The sequence below is a fragment of the Sminthopsis crassicaudata genome, chromosome 4, assembly GCF_048593235.1.
Source record: "Sminthopsis crassicaudata isolate SCR6 chromosome 4, ASM4859323v1, whole genome shotgun sequence".
Classification (NCBI taxonomy): domain Eukaryota; kingdom Metazoa; phylum Chordata; class Mammalia; order Dasyuromorphia; family Dasyuridae; genus Sminthopsis; species Sminthopsis crassicaudata.
In genome coordinates, this window is record NC_133620.1 from 458,376,926 (window position 1) to 458,390,649 (window position 13,724).

At 42.4% G+C, this 13,724-nt stretch overlaps 2 protein-coding genes across 2 annotated transcripts in view; one reads left to right on the forward strand and one right to left on the reverse strand.

Annotated features, from left to right (window-relative positions):
* Positions 1 to 1,192: 1,192 nt before the first annotated feature.
* MRPS17 (mitochondrial ribosomal protein S17) lies at positions 1,193 to 4,457 on the reverse strand. The gene is made up of 3 exons (XM_074263979.1): positions 4,329 to 4,457; positions 3,215 to 3,354; positions 1,193 to 1,824 (listed from the first exon to the last, which is right to left on the reverse strand). Exons 2-3 carry the CDS (start codon positions 3,335 to 3,337, stop codon positions 1,558 to 1,560), a joined length of 390 nt encoding a protein of 129 aa, XP_074120080.1. The 5' UTR covers positions 3,338 to 3,354; positions 4,329 to 4,457; the 3' UTR covers positions 1,193 to 1,557.
* A 4,995-nt stretch (positions 4,458 to 9,452) lies between these two features.
* LOC141540233 (merlin-like) overlaps positions 9,453 to 13,724 on the forward strand; it is a 51,226-nt gene continuing 46,954 nt past the window's right edge. Inside the window, exon 1 of the mRNA XM_074263985.1 lies at positions 9,453 to 9,701. The gene's annotated coding sequence lies outside the window, so the exon portion shown is untranslated. The remainder of the gene's footprint in view (positions 9,702 to 13,724) is intronic.

The window sequence follows — 13,724 nt, forward strand, 5'->3', positions numbered from 1 at the left end:
CGAAGGGGCGGGCCCGGCCTGGGCGGCCTGCGCCGCGCCACCACCAGGGGGCGTCCCGGAGCGCCGCCCCGCGGCTGCCGAGGGCAGCTGCAGCCTGGGTGCCCTTCGCTTCATTTGACCTTCGGGCGCTCTCTGCCCAGCCTTGGAAGGCAGGCGGGCGCTGCCGGGACTCACTCCTGAGGATGCTGGGAGACAGCGGCTGGCTGCTTAGCCCCTGCCTGCCCCGCTGACCACCCCCGCCAGGACAAGCCGGGTATTGGCGGGAGGAAATGGCCCATGCAGGGGGATTTCCTCAAGGGGAACCTCCCTGCACGGATGGCACCAGGCAAACAATTTTGCCTCAACATTAGTTCTGCCCTGCCAGACTTCTGATCTGTCCATCAAGAAGCTATACTTCAAACAACCAAGCATTTCTGTGCAATCAGTCTTGGGTCATTGTAATGTTCTGTCCTAACAGGTCATCCTAATTTTGATTTTGCAAAGACTTCACTTGTCAAAAGAGGCCTCCTTTGCCCTAAAATGCCTTGCTGTGGTTACATAGTTCAGAAGAGAAGTAACACAGATCAATTTTCCCTCAAGTGCTGAGGCCCCCTGACTCAGTGACAATCAGCAGAGCCTCTCCCACTCCACACCGCTGAATTGTCTAACTTGGTCATACCAAGCCACAACGTGGGGTTCCTCTGGTTGGGAAGCCCAGTGAGATGGGCTCACTGGTGATTGGAATGGAGGGCACCAGCCTCCTGATTCCCAAGTCATCTTGTCCAAAAAGGGTGCATGGGGGCAACTGATTAGAGCACCAGCCCTGAAGTCTGAAGGACCTGAGTTCAAATCAGACCTCAGACACTTAACACTTCTTACCTGGGTGACCCTGGGCAAGTCACTTAATCCCAGCTGCCTCAACAACAAAAAAAAAGGGTGCATCGTTCGAAACAACCCTTAGCTGCTTGGTTTGAAAACACATTTTAGCTGAGGTTTTATCATTAAAAGGAAAACCTCATTTTAGGTAATTCTACATGAAGGAATGGTAACATGAAATGTTGTAAGGGTTCATTTCCCTCAGCCTGTTAAAAGTTTTGTTTTTATTAATTCAGCTTAATCTATGTAAATAAATCTGGCCAAAAAATTGAAGATTTTTCTTTCCCTTTAGGATTAGAGTTGAGAGAAAAATAGAACACAAATCACTGTAATAAAATTCAGTTAAGATACTTTGAATATTTTACTATTTAAAAAAGGATAAGTATTTACAAACATATTCCTATTTCCATTCAGTTCCTATGTTGTCAAAAATTCTGTGGATCATTAATTGTCTCTTCCAAAACAATGGGTTTATTCTTAGTTATAAGCTCAGAGATTTTAAGTGATATTTACACTGTTATTCTGATAAGGTAATTTCAAACAGTCCCTAGCTGTGGTGAAAAACCCAGTTTTTCAAAAAGTCCCTTATTGTTTGGGATACTTCATCTGCAGAAGTGGGATAGCTGGAATTGAAAACATTTACAAAAGCATCTCCTGCCAGGATGCAGTGCGTCCCTTTGCCAGCTTCAGAGCTTCATGCTGCTATGCTGAAGAAATATCCGGTTCTTTTAGACTTGGGTTTGGTGGGGCAGTCTTGGAGCTTATGGGGCTCTCCAGGTACTGTGTTCCAGCACAGGGTTTCCCAGTAACTGGATCGATGATTCTCCCAACTTTGAAGACGATCTCAGCCAATTCGTGTTTCACATGCTTGGTCCGAGGCACTGGCAATGCTCTGAGGAGCACGATGTCTCCAACTGTGCACTGCTCCAAGGCATCGTGAGCAAAATAAGTTCTGCGCTTGTTAAAGTACTGTGGAGAGAAGCACACTGGTCAAGTTTATAGTTAAAATCATTTGTCTTCAAAACATATAGTAAAATGTAACAATAGTGCCATATCATCTGACAATATTCTGGTGGTACTCAACAGCAATCCCCCCCTCCCTCCATGAGAAAGTCTGATGGCGAATCCCATTCCTGGGACATCTTTGGATGTAGTTATTTATAATACTGGGGAAGCAAAGTACTTTCCACTCATCTGCTAACTGCATTCCACAATCTTCCTCTATGTATTGCTTGCTTCACTCTACATATGGAGAAACCAATGCTGGCAGAGCCAGCATCCAAGGCGGAAGTGGAACCTTTCATTCTGATCCCATCATATACCATGTCCATGACCTCTACACATTTTAAAAACATTAGTAACTGGACTGTTTTCGAGAAAGAAAACCAGTCAAAAATATCTGGGCTCAGTTAGTTAGCTGTATAACCCTGGGCAAGTCACTTCACCTCTACACCTCCCTTTCCTCAAATGTAAATTGAAGATTACCATAGCCCCTATCTACCAGAGCTGTTGTGAAGATCAAATGAGATATTTGTAAAGTGCTTAGCACAGAGTAAACACGATATAAATATTAGCTACAATGGAAGATGACGTAATGAATGATGGACATCAGTGTAACAAAGCAAGCAGAATTAGGTGATGCAGTGATCAGAGCACGGGGTCTGGAGTCTAGAAGAGTCATTTCCCCTAAGTTCAAATCTGGCCTCAGACATTTTCTAACTGTGTGACCCTGGGCAGCAAGTCACTTCACCTTGCTTGCCTCAGTTTCTTCGTCTGTCAAATGAGCTGGAGAAGGAAATGGGAAACGACTCCAGTCTCTTTATCAAGAAAACCTCAAGTTGGACATGACTGAACAGCACTACCACCACCACACTGTTACCAGATATTTAAATAACACATACAAACAGAATTGATTGGGTAAGAATTAGGGACAATAAGGGAGTAAGTAATATGTAAGTTATTAGCTTGTTAAAGTAAATGCAATTAAAAATGTGTTTACACTGAGTTTATATAATTTGTAACAAAAATTATTTGCAAAACAAATTTTAAACTAAAGATTAAATTTAAGTGAAGTTAGACAATAATGACTTTTCAAACATGAAAATGATTTCTCTCAGGGGCAGCTAGGGGGCGCAGTGGATAGAGCACCAGCCCTGAAGTCAGGAGGACCCGAGTTCAAATCTGGTCTCAGACACTTAACACTTCCTAGCTGTGTGACCCTGGGCAAGTCACTTAACCCCAGCCTCAGAGGAAAAAAAATGATTTGGCTCATCTTTGAAGGACCAAACTTGTACCTTGTGAAGTCCTGAATGTGTTTTGTGTTTTATAAATCGCATTTGATAATAATGGTAAGAGTCACCTTTAGTAAGTAGGGATCCAGAACGAGTCTGTTCACTTGCACTTTGGCGGTTTTTTGCATTGCTGTCCCAATCACCTTCCCCACGATCCATTTGGCGTGGACAGAAGAACGAACAACTGACATCTTGTAGCTTACGTCACCTGAGAAAGAAATTTCAGTTTTAGAAATCAGTCTAGTTGGTGAGGATGGTGGAGAACATAATCTCCTTCTGTCTAGAAGACGAATGAAGTCCATGGAGATTGGGTAAAAGGTCTTAGCCAACTTCCTACTTCTCACCCTCACCCGAGGGGAAGTGGGCAGCTTACAACAGAGAAGCCCTCCATGGAACCTGGAACCTGAGAGAGCCGTGGGAGCCCATAAAAGAGGCGGTTTGAGGCTGGGCTCTGTTTTGCACCGGGACAGGTCCATGCCCGCCCTCACCCTGACCCAGGGCTGGTTAGGGGAGACCGACCCATTTTCCTTAAGCTGTTTCAGGCCTGGCCCACTCTTGTGTGACCCCATTCTGGGTTTTCGGGCAGAGGTGCTGGGGCGGTTTGCCTTGCCCTTCTCCTCTCATCTGACAGATGAGGAAACTGAGGCGGACAACGTGAAGGGATCAGACACTCAGTGAGTGTCTGAAGCTGGATTGGAACTCAGGAGCCAGAGTTTTCCCAACTCCAAGCCCGGAGCTTTTTATCTGCTATGAGACCTAGAGTTCTAGTGCTGTTTCTACAAAAGCAAAGAATTATGCTGAAATGGTCTCAAAATGTTTCTTAAAAAACAACTCCTGGGCCACTAGGCCAGACAGCCCCCGCCCTCCGGGGCTGGCGTTCCCCGTGGGGGTCACAGACCGAGCCCCAAGGGGCCGTAATGGCAGAGGGCCGTCACGCCCGATCACTGAGGTCACACCGGAGCCGGCGCCACGTGCCAACCCCGGCCTCGGTTTCCTTCTCAGAAGGGTGGGCTGGGGGGGTTGGGAGCCCCACGCCGGGTGTCCGGCCGGGTCGTGCTGCCCTCGGGCCTTGACCCTCTCGGGGTCAGAGGACGTCCTCACTAGGCCTCCCCCGGCCCTCACACCCAGACACGCAGCTTCCTCCTCCCTCCCGCCGCTCCGCGGGACCCCATAAGCTCGTACCCCGACTGAAGCACGTCCCGGCGTCCGACAGTGATAGCTCCACACACCACCCCGGGTTTGTTCTCTCTCTTGCTCCGGCCCCAGACCCTGACCCCTGAACCCTGACCCAGAGCCGGAGAGCGTTGGCCGGGAAACGTCATGACGTCACTCCGCTGGGGACGGTGCTCGGCCTTTGCTTGCCGGAACTTCCCTCAGCCGGAACATTCCTCCGCCCCTTAAGGGGGCGTGGCCCTAGGTCTTCCCCGCCTCCTTTTCGTTTTTTCCCAATAGAAAGACCCAAAGGACGGTTGGGTGGTCACGTGTCTGAGGCCCGCGCGAGCGGAAGTGACGGCGGGTTCTCTGAGTTCTGAGAGCTTACCTTTATGTGGTCCTCGGAGTCTCGGAACCGGTTTCTGGTGGTCTTCATGTGGTCTCTCGTGGCGTGTTCAGGCTGCGCACGGGACCGCTCCGATCCGAGGCCCTCCTAGTGCTGAAGAAGCTACGTCTTCCTGGCGCTCCGCCGCGGCGCTGGGGGCCCTCCCGCCGTCCGCGTGTGGGGAGCCCCGGGGGCGGTAACTGCAACCTCGGCTACAGGGTCTGACGGGTGTCGGGCGCTTTAAGGTCCGCAAAGCGACTTCCTCTTAACAGGCCGCTGAGGGGGCACGTGCCGGTGTCCCCGCGGGACGGCCCGAGGAAGCCGAGGCTGTAGAGGGCGGGAGGCAGCGGGTGCAGTGGAAGGAAGTGGCCTGGCTCCGGAACGAAGAGTTTGAGTCCCGGCGACTCGGCACCTTGGAAAACTAAATCCGGGCCTAGGTTCTTCCTCCGAATGGGGAAGGATTTGTACCCATCCGTCCCTGAACTCGGAGATCGGCAGTCACTTGTCAGTGTCAGGCTGAATTCAAACTCGGGCCGAGAGCAAGTAGTTCTGTGCTCTGCTTCCTGGAGATGGTGGAAACCATTGAAAGGTCTAGCAAGTACCGGATTGTTCCATAGGAATCAAAGATAAAAATGAAAGCCTATGCGCTCATTCGTTCAATAACCACTCTAACTTGTGCCAGGCACTGTGCTAAGTGTGCAAAATAAACGAAACCATTCTTGCCCTCGAGGAATTTGTAATGCAGTGCAAGAAACATGTAGACATATAAACACATTCATGTGTGTACCACATACTTTTAACTAAAATATATGACATACGTTACAAATATACCTGAACCGCTTCCTTTTTGTGTCTTTGAATGTTTCATTAAGATCACGTGCAGGTGGTGATCCACAGACCCAAAGGTATCATCTTAAAAGACCCAATTTAGGATTTTGATTATTTGCATTTAACCCTCACCTGAATAAACTTTTAGTGTGTTTAAGTAATGGGACATATTCCCCTCCCCCCCAACATAAATAGTATAAGTAGCTTCAAAAAAAATAAAGCAGTTTATTTTAGGGTTCCTAACCACTTAGTCAGAAAAGCAGTTGGTAGACTCTTCCTTTAAAGATCATGTATACAATATGTGTCCCCCAAATCGGGCGGGACGGATGGCGCAGAATATTCTACAATCCAATAAATTCAACCCTAGTTTGGAATGTTCAATATGAAAAGAAGGAAGGAAATAAACACCTGCTGTGTCAGGTCAGTCACTGTGCTTTACAAATATTGATGCTCACAACAACCCTGGGAAATAGATGCAGTAATCCATATTTTACAGGTGGGGAAACAGGCTCACATAGGATAAAGTAGTTTGCCCATAGCTCTGAACTGAATGAGGTTGGATTTGATTTCAGGTTTTCTGTTTCCAGGTGGGGCATAGTTGGAGTATTTGAGAATGCTGATGAAGTATAACTTCTTTATACTCCACAGAATCAAAGCATCTTCAATCAGTCAAGAAGTAATTGTTAAGTATTGAGCGCTCCATTCTAACCCTTTCATTTGGAGAAGCTTGGACCAGAGCGGTGCAGCGGTGCTTGATAGAGTTAGCCCCTAAGACTGCTCGAATAAGGACTTGTAGTGGAGCTGAAAGATCACTAGATTTAGAATTAAGACATTTGGTTTAACTTCCTCCTGCCCCACCAAGGGTTACCGGATGGTTGATCCTTTCTCAGGATCTCTGTGCCTGCATTCTCTGGTCTTTGATTAGTCAGCATTAACATCGCCTTCTGGTTTCAGGCTCACTGGGTCATTTTTTTGCCCATTTATTTTTCATGCTCTGCTAATGAATGCTTGTCTTCCTCCCACCTACACACACAAACACATACTATACTCCAAACAACACCATCGCCCCCCCCCCCCCCCCCAGTATGTTTTCTTTTCCTGTTAGAATCTAAGCTTCTTGAGGGCAAAAGTGATTACTTAGTGCTTAGCATATTGTCATGTAGTAAGTGCTTAGGAAATACTTTTTAAAAATTCCTTTATGAGGATCAGTTGAGAAAATAATAGCTAACATTTACATAGGCAATAGTTTACATGTGTTACTTCATTTAATCCTCAGGACAATGTGAGAAAGGTATTATTCCCATTAAGGCTGAGAGAGAAGTTAAAGGACTTGTCCAGAATCACACAGCTAGTAAGTACATGGCTGGTCTTTCTGACTCCCAAGTCCAGGACTCTGTCCACTGGATTACCTAAGTACTTCTACCTAAGCATGAGAAGTATGTGTGGTCTCTCTCTGTCCCTCTCTCTCTCTTTCTCATTTTCTGTCTATGGAATTACAGGTGTCCATCTCTAACTGCAGATATCACTCTATCCATGTATCTATATGTATGTATATGTACACATGTATGTATGTTTATATAACCATATAGGTATATTTGAGTATAGGTATATTTGTATGTGCTATAAATGAAGAAAGTTTGAATGTAAGACTACTAAGAGTTTTCTAAAATATATTTTCCAAAAAGATATAGTCAAGTCAATAGCATTTATTGACTGCTATATGTCAGGCACTAGGCTAAGGCTGAAGTATACAAGAGAAAATGAACTCTCTTGAAACATAAACAATAATATAATTATAAGGATTTATTTGCTTAAAGCCCACAATGAATGCTAGTTTACAGAAGTATAAAGACTTGACTGTTGCCTTCAAAGCATATTCTAACCTGATAATTCCTCTGTTTAAGAATCTTCAATGGCTTTCATTGCCTGAAAAATAAAAACCAAGTCATTTGGTGTGTCAGTTAAGATTTTCTGTGCTCTGGTCTAAGTCTGTCTTTCTCGGCTTTGTTCCTACTTCCCCTCTTCGGATACCCAACCTTTACTTAAGTTATACTCAAAACTATTCCCTGAAAACCATAATCAAACCAACAACAACCTGTGTTTTCATGCTGCTCACTTCAGCTGGAATACCCTCTTTCTTTATCCTGTCCCTCTATTTAAACTCTGCCTATCATTTCATGTTCAGATTCAGCAACATCCCAGGTGGGAAAAAACAAGAGATTTGGACTTGGAGAATAATGATAAAGGACTGACTTTGTTCAATTAATTACTACTCCTGTGAGCCTCAGTTTCCTCATCTATAAAATGAGGGCAAGAATTTAGATAATTTTTAAGGTTCCTTCTAGTTCTAAATTTTATGATCCTGAGTATATATTTGGTTTTTTATAAATGTACTATTGATTGACTGTCAGCTTCCTTTACAAGACAGCCAAAATGTCCAGTAGATACAAGACAGGACTCAGAGTTAAGAAGGCCTGAGATCTCTGCTGTAGGGAAGACATTTTTCTCTAGGGTCCTCATTGGAGTCACAGGACAGTGGTTCAGATCTTGGCCCTGTTAGTTATTTGTCAATTTAAATATTATTATACATGTTATTCACTTCAAAATAATTGGAAGAAGCTCTTCTGTGCCTTAATTTCCTCAGTTGTTAAATGAAGTTGTTGGGCTAGATCAAATTCTTAATTTGAATTTAAAAATCTGTGAATAAAAAAAAAAAACTAGAACTATTTTATTATAGTTGGTTTCTTTGTAATTTTACTTTATTCATTTACATAATTATTCTTTTTAAAATAGTTTTTATTTACCAGATATATGCATAGGTAATTTTACAGCATTGACAGTTGCCAAACCTTTTGTTCTAATTTTTCCCCTCCTTCTCCACCCCCCAGATGGCAGATTGACCAATACATGTTAAATATGTTAAAGTATGAATTAAATACAATATATTACATATTCATTCTGAGAAGGGGTCCTTCCTTAGGCTTTACCAGACCACCAGACCAGTCCAACTGGTTAAGAACTCCTGAACTGATAACCCCTGATCTAATAATAACTATTATTTACACAATTTTTACATAACATTTTAAGGTTTGCAGAACTCTTTGTAATATATCATTATAGGGGCAGCTAGATGGCGAAATGCATGGAGCACCAGCCTTGAATTCAGGAGGACCGGAGTTCAAATCTGGTCTTAAACACTTAACACTTCCACTTCCTAGCTGTGTGACCCTGGGCAAGTCACTTAACCCCAGCCTCAGGGAAAAAAAAAGTAATATATCATTATATTATATCATACCATATCATTCATTGCTCACAACTCTGTAAACCCATTTTGTTGTTCAGTTGTCTCTTCATGACCCCATTTGGGGGGCAGAGATACCAGAGTGGTTTCCTTCTCCAGCTCATTTGACAGATGAGAAAACTGAGGCAAACAGGATAAAGTGACTTGCCCAGGGTCACACAGCTAGGAAGTGTCTGAGACTGGATTCTAACTCAGCTTTTCTTAACTCCAGTTCCCAGTGTTTTATCCACTTTGTGTCGTGGTTACCTATTTACACCTCTTGGTCATGTGAGCTAAAGGGAATAAATGGATCTCATTCCATTTACACACACTCACCTACTCGGCCATTGGAACCATAGTTTTGTTTTGTTTTGTTTTGTTTTTTTCCTTGATCATTTATTTTTCAGAGATAGTTCTTTAGCTACTTATTAGTGGTCATGATTATCTCTTATTTTATTATTATTATTTTTTTTTAGCAAACTCTTTCGATGAATCCACCACCCCCTCAGCTGCAGCGCTGGCAGGTGTGGGGTCCTCTGGGCAGGTGGGTGTGTAAGGGACTCCCGGGCTAGTTTGTTTCAAAGCATCCTCTAAGCAGGAAGGAGTTAATGCGCCTCCCTCCTGGTTACCTGCCCTGGCAACTCTCGCCTTTGTCAGAGGGCGCTAAGTGGCTGTTCTGCCCAGGAAACAAAGGAAGGGGGAACTTAGGAAAAGCACCTCTGCAGCTTGTTTGTGTGTGTGGCAGGAGGCTGGGAGGCAGGGAGGCTGCCGCTGGCGGGAGGCTGGATGTCTGCCCGAAGATGCGGAACCGGGGCCTCGGAAGCATCTTGCCATTCTGCCCGGCTTCCGAGAAGAAGCAGGCATCTGACTCCACCTGGAGGGTTTAGACTTTCGTGAGTTTGCTCTTAAGGTAAGAAAAGCTGAGATTCTAAAGCCCCCTTCTGGCGGGAGCGTTCACGGGGGCTACAATTTTTGAGGTTGTAGAAGTAAGTGAGGAGGAAATGAAAACGATTAGCTCGTGCGCTCTTTCAGCCCTTCTGGGCTTCTTACAGTGAACGGAGAGGCTGCCTGGAAAAAGCCCCTGAATTTCAGCGAATTGGAACTGGAAATCGCGGCCAAAGTTTCTTTCCAACAGAGCAGGCAAAAATCTCTGCAACTTATACGGTAGTGCAGCTAGTTTTGCCTTGGTCCATAGAGGGATAGCCAGATCAATGGGGAAAAAAGGGGATAGAAAAATCTTCCTCTTATTTAGAACTTGTGCAACCTCTGGGGCTCCTAGTTCAGTTTCTGTCTCTGAAGAGCAAATAGATGTGTCTTTCTGGGCTTAATGATGCTCAAGAGCCTTACAGAAGATATTCTTTTTATTTTTTAAAATATGGCTTTTTTTTTTTTAAACCAGATATGTGCATGGTTAACGCTACACAGCATTGACAATTGCCAAACCTTTTGTTCCAATTTTTCCCCTCCTCCTCCCCCCCCCCAGATGGCAGGTTGACCAATACATGTTAAATATGTTAAAATATAAGTTAGATACAATATATGTATACATGTCCAAACAGTTATTTTGCTGTACAAAAAGAATCGGACTTTGAAATAGTGTACAATTAGCCTGTGAAGGAAATCCAAAATGCAGGCGGACAAAAATAGAGGAATTGAGAATTCCATGTAGTGGTTCATACTCATTTCCCAGAGTTCTTTCGCTGGGTGTAGCTGGTTCAGTTCCTTACTGCTCTATTGGAACTGATTTGGTTCATCTCATTGTTGGAGAGGGCTATGTCCATCAGAACTGATCATCACATACCTTCCGAATCCAATTCTTCCTTTGCAACAACAACAACAAAATTCGGTTCTGCACACACACACACACATATATATATATATATATATATATATATATATACATACATATATACATATATATATGTATATATGTGTATATATATATATACACACACATATACATATATATATGTATATATGTGTATATATATATATATATATATTGTGCCTAGGATATACTATAAGATATTTAATATGTATGGGAATATCTGCCATCTAGGGGAGGGGGTGGAGGGAAGGAGGGGAAAAACTCGGAACAGAAGGGAGTACAAGGGATAATGTTGTAAAAAATGTTATAATTATAAAATTAATAATAAAAAAACTGATCATCACATAGTATTGTTGTTGAAGTATACAATGATCTCTGGTCCTGTTCATTTCACTCAGCATCAGTTCATGTAACAGACATACATTCTTGTATTTGGTTTTTCATTAGCACTCCTCTCAGACATCCTCTCCATTACATTGTAAACACTAATTAATTCGGTCGTTTTGTACTTCTGTGAGGTAACAACTTTTAACAAATTGGTTTTTTGTTTTTTTTTGTTTGTTTGTTTTGGGAGGGGGGGAGAATAGGAAAACCTTAACATAAGGTTTAATGAAACCATTTAAAAAGCACCAACTAACTTGTGTGTGTGTGTGTGTGTGTGTGTGTGTGTGTGTGTGTGTGTGTGTGTGTGTGTTTGTAATGATTGGAATGAATTAATGATAGGAGTTATTATTTGCTTTTATTTTCTGTTTCCTGTCTGAAGTCAAGTAGATCAGAAGTAGACTTATGGCCCCTTTTCACCTGAGAAATTTTTATGGGAGCTGGGATACATAGGTATATAAAATAGGTACACAGATAAAATATTTACTGATAATTTCATGAGTCCACACTCAGTTACAAAACCCCATATATGGTCACAAACCTCAGTTTAAGAAGCTGGGCCTTCAAAGATGGGTATATTTTGTTCATGTCTGTATTTTTACATTTCTCATGATTGAAGAAATGAGGTGATGTCTTATTTTCTCTGCTACTTTTATCCTCCTTTTATTTATTGTGGTTCCTGATTTCTGGGCTTGTCCACTGATTAACAGTTAAGAACAGACAACACTTGTCCGAGGAAAACCAACAGTTTGGACCAAGACCCAAAATAGGGAATATATTTAGTGAGTTAATTTCATATTTGGAATGAAAAAGCTGTGGGAAATGATATTAGGTTTGAGTACAATAGTTCATCCTCCTGTCTGTTCCACACAATTTTGTGAGTAGTGAGGGAGAATGTAATAGAGCTATATAGATTTTTCATCGTAGTGGATTGTTTTAAGAATTAATTCAGATGGTTCATAGACTTTGTTTTGATAGTTTCCATCAGGGTTATGAACCCAAGATGATCTTTGGAAAGTTCCTACCTTTCACTTTTTCCCAACCTGCCATTTTATTTTTATTAATGAATTCTAAGTATGAGTTAAAAGAACAAAACAGATGTGGTGTCTTTTCTCCTTCATTTTGTCCCTCACTCATAGTTCTTAGTAAGATTTGACTAGACAAATAGATATTAAAACCCTATTTCTAATGGGGATAGTCACCTGATTGTCACAATGAAAAGACTAGAGGCAATCAATAACAAGCTATCTTAGGCCATGTTTTGATGAGCAATTAAGATCATAACCTTTTAAAATAGTTCTGACCAATTGGGGATTATGGAGTTCTGTCTATTTCCTATGCTTTAAAATAGAAAGCCATTAATGCTGAACAGAAAATGAGAGCTTATAGTTTCAGCAGGATGCAGAATGACTCAGTGGGCCAGGAAGGGCTAACTTCTTTTCCAAGCAGCTCTGCATTCAGCCTGGGCAGCTGACATTTCCTACCTCAGTGTCTCAGTTTTTCATCCAGAAGATGAAGTTAACAATAACACAATAAATGCCTCATTAATCTGGCCATGGAAAGTAGTGGTTTTTTTTTTTTGTTTGTTTGTTTGTTTTTTTTTACAAAAATCACATTTCCAAGTAGCTAAATATTACTACCCTTTTAAATACAAAACTTTTTTTGAAAAAGTTATTTAAGATAGAGATCTTTCTAAAATATGCTACATACTATCATTGTGAACAGAACATACTGAATGTGATTTCTTGACTTGGAATCATCATGATAAATAACAATGATAATTCAGAAGGATACAATGTGATATAGAAGAAAACTTAAACTGGCAATCAGTGCTTGGTGGCCAAGTCTTGTTCTGCTCCTGATCAGCTGTGTGTCTGTGGGAAATGAGAGCCCTGAAATACTTTCCAGCTTTAAATGTCTTGGGTTCTAGTGAGTATTTAGGGTTGATTCTACACTAAAGCCCACCTTTTAGTTTTTAAATCATGTGGAAGAGCCAAGTGTCTTGACCATGTTTACACTGATAGAATCTGAAGGAAAGTTTTTCCAAAAAACAATTTTACTTAGTAATAACATGGAAACAGCAATAGCACAGTCCTTGAGGATGCTCCCTTGGTTTAAGAATACAAAATTCTTCCTTATCTCCCTATGAAGCACATGTGGTTAGTTGATTGTGGTGACTTGCTGGGGAGTGGAATTTTTATCTGAGTCTGAGGGACACTAGGTTCTCTTAGGCTGGACTTTTTAATGTTCTAGGTAACTTGGAAGCCATAGCAACAATTTGAGTCTTAGTCTCAGGGACTCAAAAAGAGTTGGAGTTTTGACATCTCCTTTCCTCCTTTCCCCAGGGAACTGGGATGAGAATTGAACCCCAATTCCCTGATAACTTGAAGTTAATGTAGAAAATTAACTGCTTGAAGACTAATTTGTGTATCTATAGTTCCTTGAGGTAGCAGGCACTTTCTAAGTGATGGTTGAATTGGGGCTAGCTGGTATTAATAGTCCAAGGCTACTACTTTTCTACATCCTTAAATCTACTTTTTTCAAGTTTTCAGGCTTCTCTCATTGATGTCTGTTTTTCTCTCTCTTCCAATTTCACTCACTGTTCTTGGCTGTGCAATTTATAGACTCATAGGTTCTTAGATTTAGAACTGGAAGGGACCCCAAAAGTCATAGTCATTTTATAGAAGAGCAAAGTGAGGCTTGGGGTAAAGTAAGTGATTTGCT

Coding starts and splice junctions, on each gene's coding strand:
- MRPS17 (XM_074263979.1), bottom strand. CDS start 3,337: ATGTCAGTTGTTCGTTCTTCTGTCCACGCCAAATGGATCGTGGGGAAG. Junction 1,825..3,214: donor TGGATCCCTACTTACTAAAG/GTGACTCTTACC, acceptor TTCTCTCCACAG/TACTTTAACAAGCGCAGAAC.